The sequence below is a fragment of the Hippocampus guttulatus genome, chromosome 14, assembly GCF_054856545.1.
Source record: "Hippocampus guttulatus isolate MCC_2025c chromosome 14, RoL_Hgut_1.0, whole genome shotgun sequence".
Classification (NCBI taxonomy): domain Eukaryota; kingdom Metazoa; phylum Chordata; class Actinopteri; order Syngnathiformes; family Syngnathidae; genus Hippocampus; species Hippocampus guttulatus.
The window spans coordinates 5,192,984-5,217,691 of record NC_141274.1 but is presented as its reverse complement, the minus strand read 5'-3'; the positions used below and the strand labels follow the sequence as shown (position 1 = coordinate 5,217,691).

Below are 24,708 nucleotides of genomic sequence, written 5' to 3'. Positions count from 1 at the left end.
AAGTCAGGCCTTTAAAATAAAGGCATATCAGTGCAACAGTTTCACCATTCTCTTTTTTTGGGGGGGGGGCTGTGGTGGTTTAGCAGCCACACGCTATTTTTTGCTTGTTTATTGAGTGCAAATGTTAAATAAGCCATCATGTGATCCAATAGTGTGATGAAACTTTTTCTTCCCCCCGCCTTAAGGAACATGGCTGATATAAGGCGACGACAACAATGACAATGTAACTGGAAAGCAAAATACAATCAAAATCCAGAATCAATCTTAAATACCACACAATGAACATTACTAATAACCCTATGGGGATTAATGTTGACAAATTTGGTTGTCTATTATATTTATTATATATTGCTTTTATTTTGAAGGTCTGACCTTTAACAAGGTGTTGGGCAGATGTTGCTTGAGTGTTGCAAAGCAAACTGGGAGGCTTGACATTACCTTGTTTTGTGAATAAAAGCTTCAGTGTAGAATTCAACGTATGTTGAACCCTTTCACACAATTTACAAAATGCTTTGGCTGAACGCTCATCAATTCGGGGAAATAAACAGCCGAGTTGTGCAGTGTTTTTGCACAAAACTCAGGCAGATGTATGAAAGGTGGGACAAAATTTCGACAAAAATAAGAAAGAAAGAAAAACTCCCTGAAAAGCACATTGTACGAAAAATAGGACATACAAAAAAGTTTGACGCCCAATTTTGATGATTATTGAACACAAAACTCGAATAAGTTATTTTGTGAATTCCTGGAAAAGTCATCAGCTATTTTTACTTGGCAACATGAAATTTACCAAACAAACCACATCAACAGTAGCCCCACAAAAAATAGTTAGAAGTCATCTTGAGAAACAAACAAGAAGCAGGTCATCTTTTTTCAAAGTGGCCATTCAAGGTTCATTTTGGTTGTTTCCAGGGGTCCTTCAAAGACAAACATGTCCAAGATTTTTTGTTTTCTAATTGCTACCAACACAGAATGACGTTTATTAGATTGAAGACTAACTCCAAATTCCCTACCGCCCCAAAAATTTGACTACACTTTTTAACCATCGGGGATAAATAACATTGCTTCCATCTCACTTTCAGATCTTCCAAGGGAACCACAACCCGACAGACGAGGCTCGCTCCTTACTGCCCAAGCCGACTCTGGCCCGCTACATTCGCATCCGGCCCATGTCCTGGGAGCAAGGCATCTGCATGCGCTTCGAGCTCTACGGCTGTCGAACCTCAGGTCATCCATTTGCCAGTTTTCTCATCTCTCTCAAATGGAAAAACTCCACACCAAAGTGATGTGTGAGTGTATTTGCTAGAAAACCAAGCGTCCACTCTGTCGAACAGATTGAAGCGTAGCCTCTGGGTCGAGTGGCCTCGAATGCAACGGCCAGCAAGTCTGTTCGACAGACTCAAACGCCCCTGAGATGACATTTCAACTCGCAACATGTTCTCGACCATATTGATGCTCTCGATTCAGACCAACCATTGAAATCAGACAGTGATACTTTGACTTACGAATACCACAATTTAGGAGTTTTTACGGTTGTGTGTTGCAGCAATGAGCCCACTCACTCGAGGTAGTATCTATTATATATGATGTCTGTGCCCCAGACAGTCCAATTCAAGAATTCCTCCATTTTCTTCCCCATGCAGACTACCCATGTTCAGGAATGTTGGGCATGGTGTCCGGTCAGATCTCGGACGGTCAGATCAGCGCCTCGTCCTATGCCAACCGAGGCTGGGTGGCCGAGAACGCCCGTTTGTTGACGGGCAGGTCAGGATGGACCGGCCAACAGACCAAGCAGCCCTTCAGGAATGAATGGCTCCAGGTGAAAACCTTACCTGACTGTTTAGGGATAAGAGTCGGGTCTGTTTTTTTTGGTTCGAGTTGATATGGTTAAGGTTATGATTGATTGAGTTAGCAGTAATGTAAATCATTTTCACAGTGACTCCTTCATTTTGTCAGGTGGACCTGGGCCAGGACAAGATGGTCACCGGCGTGGTGATTCAGGGTGGGAAACACTATGACAAGAATGTCTTCATGAAGAAGTTCAAGGTGGGACACAGTCTGGATGGAGAAGACTGGACCCTGGTCAACGAGGAAAACACCACCAAGTCTAAGGTCAGTCCGCGAAAGCTGAAAACAGTGTGCTTGTGTCCGTTTAGCTATGAGTTTAGCATTAGCCCATGTTAGCCTTTGTCATTTATCTGCACTGTTTTTCTGTTTTAATTGTCTTTAGCTCTGTTTTAACCTCATATTAGCTTCTCTTAGCTGTGTTGTAGCCTAAGCTTGTCACTCTTTCTACGAGTTAGTCAGTTTCATCTGCATATCTAGCTTTGTTTTTAGCTGATGTTAGCGTCAGTTAGCATGTATTAGCCGATGATGTGTTTTTTTAAGTTGTGTTTTAGCTCCAAACCTGTCGGTGTCTCATTTCAAACATTTTTGGACTGACATTTCCGAAGTCAGCGATGGTAAAGTTGACATTGAATAACTCTGGTTGACCTTCACGAGCACTTTGGAGTTTTGTTTCCCTTGGTTCCTTAATCATCTCGTCATCTTTCATGTTTTTTTAAGCGGCAGTGCTACGCTAATGCCAAGAGGGAGTCAATTTTAGATTAGAGTTGGTTGGTGTGAAACAAACATCTATTATTAATGGCACATAGACTCGAGTCCAGAGACGTGGTTAAAGTCATGTCAGCTGTGTTCCTGGGAATGTGTTTTTAATTTCTCACAATGGCTTCTTCCATGCGAGTTAAGACAAAGACTTGTGAGAGGAAAATGTCGGGAATTGAGCTTTAGATGCACTAGGTATAATGATAACAAGTGATGATTGTGGAGAAATTAGCTCTCAGTGACGCTCTTCTCTGTCGAACTAAAATGTTAACTGTGTAAAATAAAATGTTCGCCTCTCTTAGATATGTTTTAGCATCCTCGTTTCTACCTTTAATTTAATCTGTGTAATTGCATTATTTGTGTAATTTAGTATCTTGAGCTGTGTTTCATTTTTTTGTTAGCTTCTGTCTTACCATCTTCAACTCATATTACCCTCGGGGCCACCTCTCCATGCTGTGTTTTTGCCTCCGTCTTTACTTTAATCTACTCATCAGTTTTATCTGCTGCGTTTGTCTGTTACAGAATCTTTAGCTGTGTTTTAGCCTTTACTATATTAGCCTTGTGTTAGCATCTCTTTTAGCCTAATTTTAGCTTCTGTTTTATAGTTTAATCTGTTTTATCTGTAGTTTTTGTCTGCTTTAATATCTTTAGCTTTGTTTTAGATTGTTAGCCTCATGCTCCGCTTATCTTAGCTTTGTTTTAACCCGTCTAGGCCTCATTTTAGCCTCGCCTGGCTGTGTTTTAGCCTCTTGTCTTACAGTTGAGTCACATTTATCTGTTTGTTTTAATATTTCCAAACAGCGTTAACATCGCTTATCTGCGTTTTAGTGCCCGTTGGCCTGCTGTTCGTCTTTCTTGAGGTCAAAACATGGTTGTTCTTGCAACTGTACACCATAGTGGTTTCTGTTGTAGAATGAGGTGTGTACATAACTTGATTGACAGGTGCAGTTTGTGTTTGGAATGTAGAATGAGCACATTATATTGAATAAGACCCCTGAAAAAGGCCCTGGGGTCTATGGAGCTGCTTTCATTCTTACCCTAGAGAGGAAATCTATATCATTGCTTTGCACACTCCACTTCATCTCCTGGGCCCGCCCTTCTGGAACCACATCCTGCTCCATGCCTTCCAGATGGCGGCGCCAAGAGGGGGATGCTCTGTAGGGGGTCTTAGGTGTCTCACTCCCGCTGGTAGACTGTGAACTGGATATTCCTCCCTCATACTGACTATCCAGTAATATGTTCTGTACTTTAAGGTAGCCTTTCCCAAATTTTATAAGTTACACAATTGTCCCCAACATTCTAATGATGGCGCACCCCTTGCAGACAAGTCTTTTTTTTCCAGTTTATTTTACTGTAATTCTACACCAGTCAATGGTTTAAGGCAGCGTTTTGCAAGATTTTTACGATGCACATCCCCTTCAAAATCCCGACAGGCATTATACACGTTTCTTCCGCAAAAGCTGAGTGAATTATCAGTAATGAAATCTCTGGTTAATTTGTGGGAGTCTCTCCTGTGGTTCTTAGATCTTCTCTGGCAATCAGAATCACGACACACCTGAGCTGAGGTCGGTCGGTCCTCTGCAGACCCGTTTCATCCGAATCTACCCGGAGAGGGCCACCATGGAGGGGGTGGGCTTACGACTGGAGCTGCTAGGCTGCGAACTGGACGGTGCGTAAACATGGATGCACACGAACGTCATTGTTGCGAAAGGCTGTCTTGTGTTTTAGCCCGTGTTAGCCAATGATAGCCTATCTTCGCGAAGTTCTTCTTAACTGTGGCAAAAGAGGTTTTTCAAGGCGATATTTCATGTTTTTGTCATATCACAGCTGATAATTCTTTCGGTGAACAATTTTAGGCTTCATAGGCATCAAGATAAATTGTGTCTGACTTTTTTTGTTTGTTTCTCTTCAGAAATCACGACCACGGCCTTGCCCACCACACCGGTCACCGCCACACTTCCCTCCACCACATTTGGAGCGACCACAGTGTCGGCCCAAACGGTGCCCGTCACCACGCCGTCTGCCAACGCCGACACAGACCTTCCCGATGTCTATGACTCTGCAACAGGTCAGCTTTTTTTTTTTTTTTTTTTTTGTAAATTTTTTCATGTGCTTGCGATCAATTCAGTGTGTATCCCTGCCTCTGGCTTTCAGTCAGCTGGGACAGATTCCAGCTCAACCGAGGAAGTACTATTAAAAATGCCAAGTCACCAAATATTGCCATAGTAAATCTTTTTAAATACAATTATTTTAAGATTAAAAATGCCATACATTGTTTTTAATAAAAATTACTGAGAATTTGTCTTGTTTGAAGAAAAAATATTTTTTTGAATAAAAAATGGATAAGTACGTTTTTAGAAAAAATATATTTTTTCGAAAGAAAATCACATTTTTTGAAAGGAAGTTTTTTTCTGGAAAAAAAAGTGATGATGATGATACTAATATATTCACTATCATTGTCTACAATGATGTTTGTAGTTATTTTTTGGCAAGTTTTTCTTGAAACATTTTCAATTTTCTGAGGAGACATCTTTATGAGGAAAAAAAGTGCTTGGGAGAGTTTAAAAAAATTGTTCCATTTGTTAGTGGAATTTTTTAAAAAGAATTTCTTAATGATTTTGGAAAGAAAGCTGGGATTATATTTATTTTTTCAATTAAAATTATTCTTATCAAGGAAAAAAATGGTATTTTTCCAGAGAAAATCTTTTTTCATTCTAGAAAATTATGTGAATCTTCATGGATTAATTCCATTTATTTTTGAGAAGATTGCTTATTGTATGTCTATTCACTGGAAGAAATATCCATGGTTTTTAAAAAATTACAAAGCGCTGACACTTAACGGTGTCTTTCTTGTGTGTTCCATGTGCATGTAGCAGGAGACTTCATGCCCCCGGACCCCGAGGTGGACTTCCTACCAGGTCAGCTTCCTGCCGCCTTCTCCTCCATCTTGATATTTGGATTGAACTGTTCCATGTCATTAAGAGCAGGGCTGGCCAAACTTTTATGTCTTAACTTTACATTAGAATTTTTTTTTTTTTTTAAGATAAAAAATGTGCAGAAAAAAAGTGGTTTGCACCAGCACAGTATAAAATCCTACCTGACATTTCTCGACCCTTGACCTAAATAGAAAAAACAAAAAAAACACACACTATTAAAGAGTCTGATAAAAAGACAGCATTTTGGTTTAGGTTGTGATGAAGTCCTTTGGGTTATCAACACGCAACATGTTCAAAGTGTCCCAATGGGACACAAACAATACTAACAGGAAGTTGGAGAAACCCTCGGGACGTCCCTGAGTTCAACCCTTGCTTCTTTTGGATGTTGAAAGTTTGAACAACAAAAGAGTAAGAAAGATGGAAGAGGTGAGCAAAATGCAAAAGACAAGAGAAAAGCTGTGAGGTTTTTTTTCCTCCTTAGGAGCTGGATGAAAGCCTCCTGGGTATCAATTAGAACAAGCCCCAAGCTCTCTGCAAGACAGCAGCAGGACTTGAGCAGCTCATCCCTGCATATTCTTAGCAAACAAAACACCTTTAAAATGGCAACAAATGTACAGCAGAATGTTTTTGGCTGTCTGTACGTTGTCCTGACTTGATGTCAGAGTTGTGTTCCGACGCGCAGTGATGCAACACATATTTGTATGCTGGTGGTAATGCGCCACAATCAATCAAGTGTATTGATTGGTCAAGTCACAATTACCTGAAATATTTGTTTGGGGGAAAAAAAAACAAACAAAAAAAACAAGTGGCGGCCAAAGATGTAAAACAATCCAATGAAAAATAAGAAATTGTCTGGAAATTGAGTGTAGCCTCGTGTACATGAGCACGGAATCTTACGCCGCTTGCTTTGATTATGCTGAAATTATTTGTTTTGTCCCTCAAAAAATACACAACTCTCACTTTTACAACCTTTTTCCTTAAAAAGGAAATCTGAAAAAAAATATGATTAAATGATGAGATTTGCACGATTATGATCCATAGGGGAAAAAACCCAAATCCATCCATCCAACCACTTTATCCTCACAAGGGTCACGGATGTGCTGGAGTCAATCCCAGCTGCTTGCAGGCACAAGGAATACACCCTGAACCGCTTGCCAGCCAATCGGAGGGCACACATAGACAAACAACCATTCACACTCGCAATCGCACCGCTAGACAATTTAGAGTGATCTATGAACCTACTGTGCATGTTTTTGGAATGTGGGAGGAAATCTGAGTACCCGAAGAAAACCCACGCAGGCAACGGGGAGAACATGCAAACTCCACAAAAGAAGGCCAGGAACCCATAACCTCTCCACTTTGAGGTGGACGTACTAACCAGTGGTCCACCGTGCCAATTTATTCTTAACAAGAGTTGCATTACTATGACAGTGATACAACTCAAATTAGTTTGTAGGCATTTGTTAATTCATAATGAATTCGATATTTGTATGTCACTGGGTTGAGTGAACGCTGGCGCGTTTGGCTGCCGCTGCTCAACCCGTATTGTTTTGTGTTTTTTGTTTTTGTAAAGTGTCCTTGGGTGTCTTGAAAGGCGCTTATAAATAAAATGTATTATTATTATTATTGTTATCATGTGTCATATCGTCACGCTGATAGCATGACTGTCGCACTAATTTTGTGTCTTTGAAACAGGCACTTTCGTAACATCTGCATTTGACTACGGAGAATAATTGCCTGGAAATAAAAATCTGACTTGGGCAAAAAATAATTGAGTGAGGCAATCATGTTATTAGCATGACGATATCACGTGTATGTCAAGTGTGTCCATCTTCGACCTTTCATGGAGTGTCTCTGCTCTCCTCGCCTCTCTACTTTGCATCTGCAGAAGGATTTAGTTTTTCCTATGACACCCTCCCTCTCACTTCCCCTCTGCCTCTGAACATTATGTTACAAAAAGACCTTTCCCATCACAACCGTAAACACGGAAAAGCTGTGGAGCACTTTAACACCATTGACTAAACATTGTCTGCCTGTCTGTCTGTTGGGGCTGGACGATTATGGGAAAAAAAACATAACAATCCTGATTATTTTGACTGATAGTAAAATCACGCAGGCAGCACGGTGGACAACTGGTAAGCATGTCGGCCTCGCAGTGCAGATGTGCAGGGTTCGATTCAGGCTCTGGCCTTCCGGTGTGGAGTTTGCATGTTCTCCCCATGCCTGTGTGGGTTTTCTCCGGGTACTCCGGTTTCCTCCCACATTCCAAAAACATGTGTGGCAGGTTCTAATCTAAATTGTCCTTAGGTTTCATTGTGAGCGCATATTGTTCGTCAATGTGTGCCCTGTGATTGGCTGGCAACCAGTTCAGGGTAGCCTAGTGCCCGAAGACCCTCGTGAGGATAAACGGATTAGAAAATGGATGGCTGGAATTAAAATCACGCGTCATCAAAATTATTTCTTGATTGCAAAACCATTTCTTTGTCTTTATATTTTGATGCAGCTGGTGTATCTAATGAAGTGTCCAGTGAGCATCATGTGCGTCCTCGAGCCTTTGTGTCCATCAAACCCAACATTTCCGCTGGCTTCTCAGTGTCAGCTTCCATGTCGTAACCACTTGTTGTTCTTGTGGCTTGCAGACTACTTATGGTTTGCCTGTAACTTCGACCTAGCCTCCTTCTGCGGCTGGACCTCGGAAGTGGGCTCGGGTGCCAAGTGGCTGATCCAGACTGGCGCGGGAGCTCCGGCCGCAAGCAGAGCGCTGACGCTGGACCACACGGGTAACACATGCGCTTGGCATTCTTGTCATTGTTGCTTTTGGCTCTCTCAGGAAGCGGCAAGAAGCTTTTTGAAAACGGCAGCTCAGGAGGAAAAAACTGCTGCGGACAAATCTGAACAGAAAATTGAAAAGAACAATATTTGATTGTGTGTAACACTCATATTAAAACTTGAAAGTCTTGTTGGTTGACTGGTTAGCACTTTATTCACATTTTCTTGACTGTTTCACTGTCTGGAGTGTCCCAATACTTTGTGTCCACAGTTTGAAAGTGCCTTTGGCGTCCCAAGACTCGAGTCCACAATCCCCGACTGCCTCCTCAATCTGTTGTTCTGTGCTGCCCCCTGCAGGCCTCGCGGGTAACTTCATCCTGATGCATCTGACCGCCTCTCCGTTAAGAAATGCCGAAGAGGACGGAGAAGACACGGACAGAGTGGCCCGGTTGTCCAGTCTGCCCGTGACGGCGCCTCATGCCGACCTGTGCGTGTCCTTCTGGTACCACATGTTGGGCCAGCACCCCGGTGTGCTCCACATCAGACAGCAAGAGGAAGAGGAACAGGGGCTGGGGAACATCCTGTGGACAGTTAGCGGCCACCAGGGGGCGCGGTGGAGGGAGGGACGAGTTTTACTACCCAGATCCAGTCGACCTTATCGAGTAAGTCTCAAGATCGATCAATTTATCTGTCCGTCTATCTCATCCTTGTGCTGCCTTCAAGGAGAGTCTGAAATTATGATTCCTTGTTTTCTGGCACAGAAACCTGGTGGTTGTGGCAATTGTCATATTAATAGTCAAATTAAACTAAAATGTATAAATCCATCGGTCTAAAGGCTCGTAATCAGGGGTGTAGTGGGCGTGGTACGCGGGGGAACGCCGTCCACCCACTTCTCCCGACGCCACATTGAATTTTTATTTCGGTTTTAGCCCTAATGCGAGTTATGCTTAATAACGTTGGCCTGTGATTATTTTGGAGTAGTAAAACGTTAAATTTAACGTTAGTTCAACTGGTGTTGTAGCCTATGATTGATGTTCTGTATGTATACAGTATATAGAACATCCCAGAATCGCGTACACCCACTTAAAAAATCCCCACTACACACTGCTCGTAATTCCCATCTGCCAGGTTAAGTGCTTCTTTCATCTACAATTTAAAATAGCGGCTTTAATGACAAGTGAAACAACTGAGCGACTGTTTCAAATGTCCTGTATTTCTAAATCAACTATTGCCATCAGGGGCATTCTTAAAATCATCACTTTCTTTATACAACGGGTGATTTTTCTCAATCTCTTTAATCAAACTGTTAAATCATCTCTTTATATTTCTAGTCTCGGTTTCACCTTCAATGACATTCTCAAACAAATCACACTTTTTTCCTCGCGCAGCAGTGTGTCATTGTTCCCGATGTCCTTCACATTTTTCCCCAACTGACTATGACTACTGTTAACTTCAGTGACAGTCTGAAATTGTAGCTTTTATCACGTAATAGTTATCTCGATTATCACGGAATGTTTCTATTTAATATCTGTTCACAGATGGCCAACAATAATAATAATAATAATACATTTTATTTATAAGCGCCTTTCAAGACACCCAAGGACACTTTACAATAACAAAAAATACAAAACAATACGGGTTGAGCAGCGGCAGCCAAAACGCGCCAGCGTTCACTCAACCCGAAGGTCAGAAAGAAACCACAGGGGACACAATGACCGTCTTTCCTCGCCAAACAACTGCAAAGTTGTTGCAAATGTTATGAAGTTAGGTGTTATGCAACGGTGGAACAGACAATAATCAAAGCTCTCTTAATCCAACAAGTCATTGGTTGTTCATTTATTGCTCTTGATCTTCTGTAAATCTAGTGTTGCATTCCTGTGACAGTCTTAAATCAAAGCTTTCCTTGCACAGCTACCCCATGATTTTTCTAAAAGTCTGGTATTTGTTTTAATACTGAAATGTTCAGTTCAACAATTCGTCTGTGTCTCCAAGTCAGGTGTTATCCCTCATGGACTATCTGAAATGTTAATTTTTCCCCACACAACTGACCGGTGATATAGATAGGAGCTCATCTTGGCGTTGCCTTCACTGACGGTTTGAAATTACAACCTTTCCCCACAGACCTACTAATTTATTGTTGCAAGTCGTCATTGGATGTTTGTAAATCCAGTGCTGCCTTCAGGGACCGTCCAAAATCCCATTTTGACATTTTGGAATAAAACGTTTGCAGGTGGTGGTGGAGGGCGTGGCGGACAGACTCAGCACAGGCCACATAGCCGTGGACGACATCCAAATTTTAGATGCACTCAACGTTGACCACTGCAAAGGTTTGGACGACAACCTCCATTTTCAACACAAACACGGTATTTGTTCTGTCCGTTTCCTAACCGCTTGCGTTCCTCCTTTTAGATCCAGAGGTTCCTCCATCTCCACCCACGCAGATCATCATCCTACGTACGTTCAGACCTATTTAATTCTGCGTTTGCACCAGTGGTAGTGGCTTTATTTACTCAACTGCAGAGGGGGGAGGCCTCTATGAGCATTAGTTTTTTTACCACTACGTAAGATGTGGTAACACTCCACATTTGAATTAAACGGAGATTTTTTTTTTACATGCCTCCCGGTTAGGTGCTGCTGTTTTGTTCATTAACAATAATGGCGGAGTAAATGAGCCATATGCTGCTTCATCCTGATTTCATGATCCCTGGAAGCAACCTTCCCGGATGCATTTACAGGACAGTCAGCAACTATTTGAAGTAAAAAGGGCATTTGGTCTTTTATTTGAATTGTCTTCTTGGTGTTGCCTTCAATGCCCCCCCACCCCCCCAAAAGGCTGCGATTCTTTTTTTCTTAATGTCTTGAAATGCTTTTCTCTTAAGTGTTGCCTTCAGGGGCTTTCTTGACAAAACTAGCTAATTCGTCAACATGTGATTAAATGTTGACTTCAATTCCCTGTCCAGCAATTTAGTGTTACCTTCAGGAAAGAAAAAAAAAATCTAGCTCCAAAAGTCAAAAAATGTTCGGAAGTCAGGTGTTGCCTTCAGGGACTGTCCGAAATTGTACATTTCCGTGAACAACTCGGGCCTTTTTTTTTTCTGCCCACTATTTCCTTATGACCTCATTGTGACACTATCTCCATTTTTTTTTTTTTTTTTTTTTTTTTTTTTTGTTAAGCGATAGACTCGCTCGCAGAGGGGATTGGTGAAGCGGGAGGCGTGAGCGCGGCAGACAACATGCTGAAGACGTTGGACCCCATCCTGATCACCATCATCGCCATGTCGGCGCTGGGCGTTTTTGTGGGCGCCGTGTGCAGCGTGGTGCTGTACTGCGCCTGCTCGCACGCCCCGATGGCCGACAGGAACCTGTCGGCCCTAGAGAATTATAACTTTGAGCTGGTGGACGGCGTCAAGCTGAAGAAGGACAAAATCAACCCACACACTAACTACTCGGAGGCGTGAAGGGTGAGGCCCGGCGGCCGGTAGGTGGGGGCGAGGGAAGGGGGCCGCCGTTGGACTTCAGGGTGGGCTTTTCTTTCTCAGGAGCGGCAGCGCAACAGACTGACCTGAAGGGGGCACTGTGTACAAATTAAATGTACAGCAAAGAAAAAAAAAGATGATCTATTTGTTTGGGGGTTGTTGTTGTTTATTTGGGGTGTTTTTTGAAATGTTGAAAGTTTTTTTTTTCCTCATGCTGGTGATGAGACCAAGTCACAAGTAAGCTTGTGCGTGTGTGTTCTAACAGTGCCTTTTTTCCCCTCCACTTTTGTAAAGTTTGCCCCCCGCCCCTTCTTCAACCACCACGAGTGTATCATCCAGGGTTCCTAAACACACACACACACCCGAGAATGTCTCAGCATTCGGTTGAAACCTGAAAACCATATGTCAGCATTCGGTCAAAATGTGAAGACAGTGTCTCAACTTTCACTTGAAACTTGGAAGACAAATGTCCCAGCCCACAGGCCAAACGTGAAGACAATGTGTCAGCATTCCGGCAAAAAATGTAAAGACTGCGCCTCACTGTTAAATTGGAACGTAAACACGATATCTCCGCTTTCAGTTGAAACTTGTAAGACAGTGTCTCAGCCCTCAGCCCAAACATAGAGACCATGTCTCAACATTCAGGCAAAATGTGAAGACGGTGTCTCAGGAGTAACCTAAACCTGAAGACTGCATCTCCGCATTCGGTCAAAAAGAGGATGGCCATGTCTTAGCATTTGGCTGAAGGTTAAGGACAATGCATGTGTTCAGGTGAAGACAATCTCTCGGCATGACGTTGAGGAAAATGTCTCCGCATTCAGTCAAAACGTGAAGACAATATTTTTGTATGGAGTTGAAGCCTGAAGAGAATATCTCGGCACTCAATTGAAGACAAAATTCTCCGTGTTCAGCATCTCGCTATTCATTTAAAACCTGGAGGCAGTGTCATAGTATTCAGTTAAAACGCGGCGGTAACATTTCAGCAGGCGCTCGAAGCATCAATGTCTCTCAGCATGCAGTCAAAACGTGACGACAATGTCACATTTGGTTCAAATGTGGAAACGGGCTCTGGGCATTCAATCAAAGGGTGAAGACAATGCCTCAGTATTTGTTTGAAACCGAAAGAGCATCTCAGCATTCGATTGAAACTTAACCTACAGCGTCTCGGCATTGAATCAAAACGTGAGCGCGATGTCTCGGTATGGAAAGGCAGATTTGGAAAGAGGCTGAGAAATAATGTGAAGGTTTTCTGGCTTGTGGTCTTTTGCAGTCAAAGTCCCATTTTGTGTCGTGTGTGCGTGGTCGTGTGTGCGTGCGTGTGTGTGTGTGTGTGTGTGTGGTGTTCGATCATATTGTATATAGTTTTAATATATTTCTATGAAAATTGTTTTTTTCAACACGGGACAGTGCAGCAGTATCCTTTCTTGATCTCCTCTGTCCTTTCTTGATCTGCGCCACACATACACGCCGTGACTGTGTCTCTTTTTAATGTCGTGTGTACGCGCTTGCGCGTGAACGTTTGCGGAGTTTGTCGCTCGCTCTCGTACAGGGTAACACTGGACCCCCCCCCCCCCCCATCCCCCCGACAAGGAGGAGCCAAGACCACAAGTGTTTCCTTCGTCTCTTTTCAAATGTAGGCTGGTCGTGACGACCGCTCTTCTCGTATGTGTGACGCTACAAAATGGCTGCAGCATGCTCACGCACGCACACACACACACACACACACACACTTAATAGGGCTCACTCTTTACTTGTCAATCCCAGAGTAACCTCCAAAGTGGAACTCAACCCGTTCTGTGCTTGACTTGATCGGGTTTCAAAACAAATGCTTCTGTGTGAAATTGTGTGACCCAGGGTCAAACTGTTCCTACCCTCAACCCCCCCCCACCCCCCTGAAAAAAAAAGTGTGCGGGGCCAGGGGGATTACAAAGTGTAAAAAGTTAACTGTAAATATAAATTTAAAATGGAGTCAAACTACTCACCAAATGAAGACCTTTTTTTTTTGTCCCCCCCTTGCTCCCCCGCTCAGTTTCATGCTAGGCATTTCACAGCCGTTTTTCTTCTCGCTACATGCTATTTACATTCGCAACTGTTTGGGGGGGAAATTATTTTGTGCGCAAAGGCTTCTTGTCCTTGTCTTTTTGTCGCCTTCAGGGATGGTCTGATAATCCGTTTTTCCTCACCAAACAATCAAGCGAATATTCCAAGTTAAAATCTCACTCAATTAACACTAGCGATGCCATCAAGGACAATCTGAAATTTTAGCGTGATTATTTATTACCTTGTCATTAGATAACTTCCCGCTATATGTTATTTCCATGAGGGAGGACTTGCTCAAAAGAATGTGCGCATGTCATTGCTGTTTGTTCTAAAGTTATGCAGGAGTTGGCGAAACCATACGGGACTATGCTTGAAAGTCGCAAATTGTTCAGGCATTTGGAGGTTCCGCTGTAGCGAGTAACACAAATGGACTTTAGTGATCTGGTGAATGAGAGGATGCTGCAGCACTGGGTATGATTAAATAAAACATCTTGCACTGAAATGTATAAGTAACACAAAACATGACTATATGATGTAATATAACAAGATGGTGTTATATGTTGTTTTCTTTTTAATTAAAAAAAATGAAAAGAAAAAAGGCTTTCACATGAAGATGAACATTTTTCCCCGGGAAAAACGTCTGTCAGGAGGGTAAAATGGCAAATTGCTGTCAAATCAGTGATGTTTTTTTTGTCATATTTTACTTTGTTTGTTTTCAAACCTGCTTCTGTAATGTTGCCAATATGAAAGATGGAAAAGCAGAAATTCAGCCTTAAAAAGTGTTAAGTGATTTAAAGAGAGGGGGGGGGGGGGGACTACAGTAGTTTGTACTTTCTGGTGGATGTCCAGATTCACCTCGTCTGTGTTGTTGCAGATCATTTGGACTTTACATTCCAAACAATTGGACAAATAAATGTTTGCATTATTTGTCAGAGTAGCAACTGTGTGTGTTTTTTAAATTTGATTTATTGATACGAGCAATCCATACTGTACGCCCCAAAAGTATTGTGACACCTCCAGGAAGTAAAGTTTCAGTTCGTCAATCAGTTTGGGTTTGTTACTCTGTGTGTGTGTGTGTGTATATATAAAATCAGATTTTGCAAATGCTAATGAATTAACGGCATTACTAGTTGAGTCGTAGCACCATTCAGAAACTTTTTTTTTTCAATTGAATGAATCTCTATGCTAATAATCAATGTCATAATAAAATACACTATTAGCCTGTAAATCAGATAAAATAAGAAAACCTTTATTAATTTCACAATGGAGACATTTCTGAAAGGAAGAAGAAGTAGAAGAACAAAATATAGGAGCTGCTGTAAAGTTAGCCACTCTCATATACATATAGAATCAACGCTTGACATGATGGCAAAAAAAGAAAAAAAATTACCCAAATGTTTTTGCTTCCATGTCTGCAAGCGTCGATTTGGGGAGGCGGATTGTGATTCAGATCGAATGTCTAAATGTTATTGCGAAAAGTAAACAAGATAATTCCTCACAGCTGTTGTAAAGATGTTTGAGTGAAGAGGAGGAAAGCAAGCCAACCTCTCGACCCACAGTTTAGCTGTCAGTACCTCTTCTTTTTCTGTGGATAAAAAAAGGACATTTGGCTATAATACATGTTATTGTGTCTCTCCTAGAACTTGGGTGTCAGAACAAGGTAAGTGTTATGAGTTTTTACATACTTTGTCTCCTTTGAAAGTAGACGTTGTGTGACGACCAAAGAAGGAATGTGATTTTTGGCCGTGGATTAACGCGACGTGACTGGGAATACGTTGACGGCATTCCTTCATGTTCACCTTTTACGTTCTGGGTGTTTTATTAGATTTAGCACACGTTCCGCCTCGAGTTTAGCGAAGAAAAAAAAACTACACTTTAACCAACGACAGTTCTGACTTGACATACGACGACTTTTAATTTAAACCACTTTCCCAACTTTAATGATCTTTCCCCACTGGAAGTAATGGAAATGACATGAACGCATTCCACCCAGCACCCCTAAAATGTGATGTGTTTTTAAAATTGAAAATAGCACCGTCATATTTACTCTGAAAAATGAACAAATAAATAGAATACAGAATTGAATCGCCAAATTGAACGCCAGGGGGCAGTATAATAGTCATGAAGACTCACCTGCAATAATAGTCGTTTTTTCACAGAAGACAAAGAAATATAAGAAACATAATTTAACTATATATATATATTCATTCATTTTCCGAACCGCTTGTATCCTCACTAGGGGCGGGGGGGGGGGGGGGGGCGTGCTGGAGCCTATCCCAGCCGTCTTCGGGCAGTAGGCGGGGGACACCCTGAATCGGTTGCCAGCCAATCGCAGGGCACACAGAGACGAACAACCATCCACGCTCACACTCACACCTAGGGACAATTTTTGAGCGATCAATCAGCCTGCCATGCATGTCTTTGGAATGTGGGAGGAAACCGGAGTACCCGGAGAAAACCCACGCAGGCCCGGGGAGAACATGCAAACTCCACACAGGGAGGACGGAGCCGGGATCGAACCCACGACCTCAACACTGTGATATATATATATTTTTTGCTGTTTGTTTGTTTCCAGATGTATCTCCGGCTAATCGTGCTGGCGTCCTTGTTGGCGCTTTTCAGTTTCAGCCTAGCGGAGCAAGGTAAGACTCATGTCCAGAAATAAATGGGATAAGGCACTTGTACTCCAGGGACAACAAGTAGCGCTATCACCACTTGTGATAACGCATTTTATATTTGTAAATCTTTTGTACAATTTGACCATTTTGTAGGATTAAAATTGACTTGACTACTATTTTTTTGATAGTTTGGCCCAACTGCATAGAAAAGGTCATTTGAAACTCTCCCTGTTGTACGGCTGTGTCGTTAGACACTCTGTTTAACATGATAAAACCATATTGATGAGTGTGAATGGTTTGCTTGTGCTTTTTTTTTTTTCTTTCAGAGCCGAGCGTTTGCATCAAGGCTAATGCTCGCTCGTGCGATGAGTGCATCCAAGTGGACAAGTCATGCGGATGGTGCGCAGAGGAGGAGGTCAGCTGCTTGACTGAAAGAAACGGGTCCAGGCCCTAATATGTCAATATCTAAAGGGGAAACTCTGCTTGGGTCCAAAAACCAACCATCAAACCAAAACTCAGTTTTAAATCTCTATCATCTTTCCTGTTGGAATTAATTGAACTGCGATCCACTCCAGCCCCAGAGTGTTTTTTTTCTCCAATATTTGAAAAAGCCTATTTAGTTTAAATTACATTGGGTTAGATAAAGTAACGGGCGGCCCGGTAGTCCAGTGGTTACAACGTCGGCTTCGCAGTGCAGAGGTACCGGGTTCGATTCCAGCTCCGGACTCCCTGTGTGGAGTTTGCATGTTCTCCCCAGGCCTGCGTGGGTTTTCTCCGGGTGCTCCGGTTTCCTCCCACATTCCAAAAACATGCGTGGCAGGCTGATTGAACACTCTACATTGTCCATAGGTGTGAGTGTGAGCGTGGATGGTTGTTTGTCTCTGTGTGCCCTGCGATTGGCTGGCAACCGATTCAGGGTGTCCGCCGCCTAGTGCCCGGAGACAGCTGGGATAGGCTCCAGCACCCCCCGCGACCCTAGTGAGGATCAAGCGGTTCGGAAGATGAGTGAATGAATGAATAGATAAAGTAACACATTTATCCAAATCCTTGCCAATATTTAACGTATCTCCCTAATATCATTCCACACCCTGCCCCAAAGTAAATTTCTGTGCATGAATCTTCCAAATCACTACCTGCTTAAACTGCCTTTGTGTTGTATTGTTAGTTCTTGCACTTTGGTGAGCCCAAATCTACTCGCTGTGATGACGTGGAGTCTCTGAAGGCCAGGTGGTGCAACGTGGTCAAAATCGAGAATCCTCACGGTAGCATCTTGATCAACAAGAACAAACCACTTTCCAACCGGAACAAGGATGAGGAGATCGTGCAGATGCAGCCCCAGAAGCTCAGCCTCACCCTCAGATCTGGTAGATCCTCTCGAGAAATCTTATTGTTAAAAGGCATTTCCTGTATACCGACTTGGTGGTGATTGGTCCCGCAGGTGAACCGCAGACTTTTGATCTGAAGTTCAAGCGAGCTGAGGACTATCCCTTAGATGTGTACTTCTTGATGGACCAGTCCTTCTCCAAGAAGGATGATCTGGACAACGCCAAGAACCTTGGCATAGATATCATATCCCAAATACAAAGCTTCACCTCAGACTACAGGATCGGTGAGGAAGATGTCATTACTCATGCCGCATTTCCACCGCAGTGACGTTTCTCCGCAACTAGGAAACTTTCTGTGTGCTTGGACTATGACAACCATGGTTAGAATTTAGTTCTGGGTCCCTTTTGAGAGGTTGAAAGAAGACCCTGCCGTGGGCTAGTTCTTCCCTTTAGTTCCATCAATTACTATGACCAAGAAGTAAAAGATCCTGAAATCTTCAGGAGAGATAAGGTTTTAGTTCATTTCTGCAAATGTGACTTTAGTTCCAGTAACTACCTATACAAAGTACACATACTCAGAAATAAAAGTTGTCTTCTCCCGCAGGGTTCGGCTCATTCGTGGGAAAGACATTGATGCCGGACACCAGCGCCAATCCGTCCAGCTCCCAGAACAGCATCAACTACAAGAACATCCTACAACTTACCAATAATGGCGACCAGTTCCACCAGCTGCTCAGCCAGCAACCGACCTCTGGAAACCTGGACGATTCCGAAGGAGGCTCGGATGCCATCATGCAGGCAGCCGTGTGCGAGGACCAGATCGGCTGGAGGAATTCCACTCGTCTCCTCGTCATCGCCACAGATGCAAGATTGCATTTTGGGGATGGAAGACGGGGCAATGGCAAGCTCTCCAATGATGGAAATTGTCACCTGGAGAATAACATGTACACCATGAGTCACTCCTATGTAAGACTTCACTTCTTTATCTTCTGACTGACTGACACTTAATTATTACTGGGACTGACTTAATTTTAAGACTGACTGACTGACCGACACGGACTTACTGCTATGGCCGGGTGAGTCATCAGGGTTATCCATTTACTCAAACTTATTTGTCTGGAAAATTTAAAAGTGCCAGAGAAGCTCAGGTGTATCACAGGAAATTATCCAGTGACACTAAGTTTTTGGAACTTAAATTGGGAAATGGGAATGAAGTTCCACGAACCGAGGTTGTAACCGTTTTAGATTTTTATAACCTTGCGACTAACTAAAAGTACCAGAATGAAAAACGTCATGGAATTTCAGGTAGGAATGTGTCTGTAGTTCCAAGACCTAAAAGTTCCTGAAACTTCAATTGGAAATTGTAGCCTTAATTACAAGAATAACCTCACGTACATGTGACTATGGGTAAAAAAAACAACAATACCTCAAAGTCACAGTTCCTGACATTTTAGTCGAAATATAAATATCCATGCATCCATCCATCCACTTATCCTCACCTGCGCTGCGGGCTTACTGGAGCCTATCCCAGCTGTCCTGGTTGCCAGCCACTCGCAGGGCTCACAGAGACAAACAACCATTTGCGCTCACAGTCACAGCTAGGGACAATTGACAATGCGCAATTAACCTGCCATGCATGTTTTTGGAATGTGGGAGGAAACCAGAATACCCGGAGGTAACCCACGCAGGCACGGGGAGAACATGCAAACTCCACACAGGAAGGCCAGAGCCTGAATCGAACCTTACACCTCTGCACTGTGAGACGGACACATTAATCAGTCCTCCACCATGGCGCCAGAAATATAAGTTAACAACAGGAAAAAGGTTCCTGGTATTGTAGATGGAAGTTACCCACCAGATCCAAGAGATGGCGCTATTGGGTGTATGTATGACTTCACCCACTTTGTAATGTGCAATACCGCCATCTACAGGAATACACTGGAACTTTTTTCAACCCAGTCAGATGCTTTTGTCTTGGTGGAGGTCCAAACGCTACTGTAACAAATTACATTGTGGTCATAGTCATTGTGCCTTTTTTCACCAATTACTTGAAGGGCATTCCTTTAAAGTGACAACTTATGGAGTTAGTTAGGTGGAATGACATTGGATTGGTCAATTTTGTCAGTTTTAATGGAGTAGGTCAAATACGGTATAAATATCTTATGCATGTGTGATGTAGCCTAGCCTATGTGTTAATATTTGTTGCTGTTGTTTTTTTTTTAAATCAGGACCATCCCTCCATCGCCCAGCTAGTCCAGAAACTAGGGGACCACAAAATCCAAACCATCTTTGCTGTCACAGAGGAATTGCAACCCATTTACAAGGTGCCAACCAACAATAACATGCATTTATTTGCCACGTATATTTGTGGTAAGCCCTACAAGTTTTTTTTATTTGTGTACAGGAGCTGAAAAATCAGATTCCCGGATCGGCTGTAGGCATGCTGTCATCTAACTCCAGCAATGTGATCAAACTCATCATCGACATGTACAACGTGAGTGTAAAGATTAACTTTCCAGCCACCTGATTCTTATTCCATTTTTTTCAATTCCCTTTTGACAGTCTGTGTCGTCTGAGGTCATTCTGGAAAACAGCAGGCTCCCAAAAGGAGTTTCCATTGCCTACAAGTCCATCTGTAAGAATGGCGTGGAGGGAACTGGCGAGAAGGGCAGGAAGTGCCCGGACATCTCCATTGGAGATGAGGTACTTGAAATAGTAAGGATTATTCAAAGGTATTTTAGAAAGAAAGACATTTGAACGGTATTACATTTAATTTACGAAAAACAAATAAGATCACACCTCATCCCACGATGCATAAAAATAACATTCGAGCTTTAAATCCGATGTGTGTCATGAGAGAAAAATGTATAGTATGGCTGAGATCATTCCCTGACAATTACCCTATGAGGGAAAAGCGGATAAGAGTTCTCGGAGTGGAAGCAACTAATGTTGTTATCAAATTCAGTGGTCATTCCTTTTTTTGTTTAAATCAAGGCCAATGGATGCTAAAAACTATTAATTTAAAATGTATACATTATTTTGAAGGTGGGCCGAAACAGGTGGCAAATACTGAAGAAAAGCTGCCGCGGGCAGCAAATTCTTCGTTTTTTGCTGCACTCAACTGAAGTTTTGAGCCATCCATTCATTAATTGTGTTTAAGCAATGCACTTAATTGTAATATTAGGACTAAAAGAAAAAATAATTCTGGTGGTCATCTGCATCGACAGGTTCGATGGGATACTTTCAAATAACATCTCTAAAACGAAGCATGTAATGCACAAAAGAGGATGGGCCCTAAAATTGACCCTTGAGTAACGCCACCGAAACGAGGGAAAGACTTAGAATTACAGCTGCCAAGAAGTGGAGAAATTATTTTATATCATGCTTGTGTTCTTCAGGTGACGTTCAAGATTTCCATCGAGTCCGAGAAGTGCCCGTCGCATGGCAAGCCAGAGAGCATCAAAATCAAACCGCTGGGCTTCACCGAGGAGGTGGAGGTGATCCTCAACTTCATCTGCAAGTGTCAGTGCTCGGCCCAGGGAGAGCCCAACAGCAAGAAGTGCAGCGACGGCCAAGGCACATTCGAGTGCGGCGTCTGCAAGTAAGTGCCGACTTGTTTTGGGAAATTGGTTTTCTACTACTGCTGCTTCCATGGCCAGGGATCTTTTGAGTGCGGTGCGTGCAAGTGAGAGGCAATACATTTTTTGGAACTGCTTATTCTCACTAGGGTCATGGGTGTGCTGGAGCCTATCCCAGCCATAAAATAACATTTGAATACAAAAAAGATTTTAAAAATGTAACTGAACTAGATAATGTCATTCAAAGGACATGCTCATATCATGGAAATGTTTTTTCCTCAGGTGTAACGATGGTCGCATCGGACGTCTGTGCGAGTGCAGCACGGACGAGGTTCAGACGGAGGATCCGGACGCCAACTGCCGCAAGGACAACGGCACCGACATCTGCAGCAACAACGGCGACTGCGTGTGCGGAACCTGCGAATGCAAGAAGAGAGTGTTCCCCACTGAGATGTACAGCGGAAAATACTGCGAGTGTGACAACTTCAATTGCGACCGCTCCAACAACAAGCTCTGCGGAGGTCGGCATGAGTAGCTCTCACGTTGACAAGTCAAACAGGCAAAATGGGTTCTTAAAAAAAAAAAAATCCTGAGGTTTTTTTAATTCTTGAAACTCAAGACAAAAGTCATATGTAGAGGTCCTGTGTATAAGTTTGTGTTTTTGTGTGTGTTGTCAGGCCACGGCCGTTGCGAGTGTCGCGTGTGCGTGTGCGACAACAACTACACGGGCAGCGCGTGCGACTGTTCTCTGGACACATCCACCTGCCTGGCCAAGAACGGACAGATCTGCAACGGCTGGGGAACCTGCGACTGTGGCGTCTGCAAATGTACCAACCCCAAGTTCCAGGGACCCACTTGCGAGATCTGCCCCACCTGCCCGGGGGTCTGCGCGGAGCACAAGTAAGTGCCAAGGAAAACCCCTCTATTTGAAATATATATACATATATATATATATATATAGTCTTAATGTTACTATTTTCAACTTGCAAAAAATATTCTGAAGCTATTCTCATAACATTCTCACATTATTCATGTACACTAGCAAAATGACATGTTAGGAATTCAATCTCTGTCAAAATGTTCTTGCAATACAGTATTATAACTGAAGTCCTGTGAAATGTGGACTCTCTTCTTAAAATTGTCATTTTTGTTGTAATAACGTTAGCAGCATTTTCATAAAATTGAAGCTTTGTTTTGGTGAATTCTACGAATATGCCAGCTGCTGGTGCTGACTTTTTATTATTATTTTTTTTTTTTGTGGTTAGGGAGTGCGTGCAGTGCCGAGCGTTCCAGACAGGCGAGAAGAAGGACACCTGCGAGCGTGACTGCAGTGACTTTGTCCTGATCAAGGTGAAGGGCTGCGAGAAGCTTCCTCAGCCAAATGACCAGAGCTTCCCTCTGGCACACTGCAAGGAGAGGGACGATGATGACCAGTGGTTGTACTACACCATCGCCATCAGGAACGACACCAAGGAGGTCCATGTGGTCGAGATGCCGGGTACAAAGCACACTGTACTTCAGCGGTCCACAACCTTTTTTGCCCCACGGACCGGTTTACTGTCGGACAATATTTGCAGGAACCTACCTCTTAAATACAACAAAGTAATATGACGTGACCTGCATGAAACCTGTGGTATTTTCTACACATAATAATAAACTTAGGCGGCCCGATGGGCCACTGGTTAGCACGTCGACCTCACAGCACAGAGATCGTGGGTTCCATCCGGCTCTGGCCTTCCTGTGTGGAGTTTGCATGTTCTCCCCGGGCTTGCGTGTGTTTTCTCCGGATACTCCAGTTTCCTCCCACATTCCAAAAACATGCGTGGCAGGCTGATTGAACACTGAAAATTGTCCCTGGATGTGAGCGCGGATGGTTGTTCGTCTCTGTGTGCCCTGCGATTGGCTGGCAACTGATTCAGGGTGTCCCCCGCCTGCTGCCCGAAACCATGCCTTCAAAATAAGATACACCGTAAATACAAAGTGCATGAAAAATACGACTCACCATCACCGCATATTATGCAGAGTGGGCTTGGTGCGTGGGAATCTCCCGTTGAGATAAATCCATATTTTCAGTAGGACTCCTGATACTGTCTATTAAATGTAGCCTTCTTTATCTTGAAAGTCGTAGGCTCCTCTTCTGTCTCCTGGCTGGGGCTTTTCCCCTTCCCAAATACGTTTTTTTTTTTTTAACTCATTTTGCTAGGTCCCGGGCTCCAATTTAGCAGTAACCTATCACGTAACCGAGAAGGCCGCCTTTACCTGAGTCAAGAGTTGCATACTGTAGATGGCTGTAATAGAGAATCCGGTAATTTTTCAAAATAAAATATCTTTCAGATTCCGAAATGGAAAAAAACGGAAGTAATGCAAGTTATTTAATCTTTCTGTGCGGCCCGGTACCAAACGACCCACGGACCGGTGCCAGTCCGCGGCCCGGGGTTTGGGACCGCTGCTGTACCCTACAGTCTGCCCCATCATAGCTCTATGATGCCAGGTTTTTGTGACACAAAGAAATGAGACCAAGAAACAGTACAGCAACTCCACCTCCCCCCCTTTCTCTCGCATGCATTACGTTCCAGGCTGCCCTTGCAATAACACTACTAAAATAATATCCACACATTCATTCATTCAATAAATTAAAGGGACCATCATGGGGCCAGGATGGGCCATTATTCATATTTTTTTAAATTTTCTAAACGTCTTGGCTGAGCCTGAGGAGCTGCAGGGCTACGATTTAATAGGAAATTTGCCATTGCTGCAGAGAAGGACCACCGTAAGCCATTTAATTTCAAACCCAGACCAACACACTTCATCTTCCAAGTCAGAGACATTGAAATGATTGCTGCAAATGACACTAACCTGCTTGGTCCATCCCATTTTTATTTTGCTGGATTCGAAAATTGAATTGAAAAATTGAGGATTTTTAAACTTCCAAAGCCCACCAGAAAGCAAACCTTTTCACTGTGGTGTCTGTGACCTTGAGTGTGTGAAATTAATGAATGACAGTGTAGTTGGCAATCGTTAGCTCAGGTTAGCTAGCCTTTTTAGCTGGTGCATTAGCGGTCCACTTTTGGTAATGCCCAAAAACTTACATATGTTAAAAAAAGGTTCAAGTCAAGCAGACAGATGGGGTGTTGACATGCGTTTGCGGGGTGCACCACTGATCTCAAATCTTTGTGTGTTCCATGTGCTTTCAGCAAGAGGCTTCATGTGCTGATGAACTTCAAGGACAGCTTGAAGCATCGTGTACCCTCCTCCTCCTCGACTGTTCTCTCCTCCATCTTGATGTTTGGAATGACCAAATGGCTAAATCTCCTGTGTCTTTTTGCAACCTTCTCGGTCGTCACTCCTCTGTTTACATGTTAGCT

General features: G+C 43.1%; 2 protein-coding genes across 4 annotated transcripts in view; both read left to right on the top strand.

Moving 5' to 3' along the window:
• Positions 1-14,865, top strand: part of LOC147194597 (neuropilin-1a-like) — a 39,031-nt gene extending 24,166 nt beyond the window's left edge. Inside the window, exons 8-18 of one of the 3 annotated variants that reach the window (XM_086129059.1) lie at positions 1,080-1,224; positions 1,641-1,816; positions 1,954-2,109; positions 4,126-4,270; positions 4,514-4,669; positions 5,475-5,519; positions 8,177-8,317; positions 8,664-8,968; positions 10,537-10,633; positions 10,716-10,760; positions 11,487-14,865. In XM_086129059.1, the coding sequence (XP_085985185.1) occupies positions 1,080-1,224; positions 1,641-1,816; positions 1,954-2,109; positions 4,126-4,270; positions 4,514-4,669; positions 5,475-5,519; positions 8,177-8,317; positions 8,664-8,968; positions 10,537-10,633; positions 10,716-10,760; positions 11,487-11,764 (1,689 nt within the window). In that variant the 3' untranslated portion in view covers positions 11,765-14,865. Of the gene's footprint in view, positions 1-1,079; positions 1,225-1,640; positions 1,817-1,953; positions 2,110-4,125; positions 4,271-4,513; positions 4,670-5,474; positions 5,520-8,176; positions 8,318-8,663; positions 8,969-10,536; positions 10,634-10,715; positions 10,761-11,480 lie in introns of all 3 variants that reach the window. The other 2 variants (XM_086129058.1, XM_086129057.1) reach the window with 2 other exon arrangements.
• Positions 14,866-15,321: 456 nt separating this feature from the next.
• LOC147194596 (integrin beta-1-like) lies at positions 15,322-24,700 on the top strand. Its single transcript, XM_086129311.1, has 15 exons — positions 15,322-15,388; positions 15,463-15,482; positions 16,398-16,464; positions 16,767-16,855; positions 17,606-17,804; positions 17,879-18,049; positions 18,370-18,731; positions 19,994-20,089; positions 20,170-20,259; positions 20,328-20,468; positions 21,164-21,366; positions 21,626-21,864; positions 22,021-22,243; positions 22,609-22,841; positions 24,538-24,700. The coding sequence occupies exons 3-15, from the start codon at positions 16,398-16,400 to the stop codon at positions 24,555-24,557; spliced, it is 2,133 nt and encodes a 710-aa protein (XP_085985437.1). The 5' UTR covers positions 15,322-15,388; positions 15,463-15,482; the 3' UTR covers positions 24,558-24,700.
• The last annotated feature ends 8 nt before the right edge of the window (positions 24,701-24,708 follow it).

Excerpts from the sequence above, each read along its gene's own strand:
- LOC147194596 (XM_086129311.1), top strand. The coding sequence starts at position 16,398 with ATGTATCTCCGGCTAATCGTGCTGGCGTCCTTGTTGGCGCTTTTCAGT. Across the intron at positions 16,465-16,766 it reads TTTCAGCCTAGCGGAGCAAG|AGCCGAGCGTTTGCATCAAG; the intron begins GTAAGACTCATG and ends TTTTTCTTTCAG. Across the intron at positions 20,469-21,163 it reads ACATCTCCATTGGAGATGAG|GTGACGTTCAAGATTTCCAT; the intron begins GTACTTGAAATA and ends TGTGTTCTTCAG.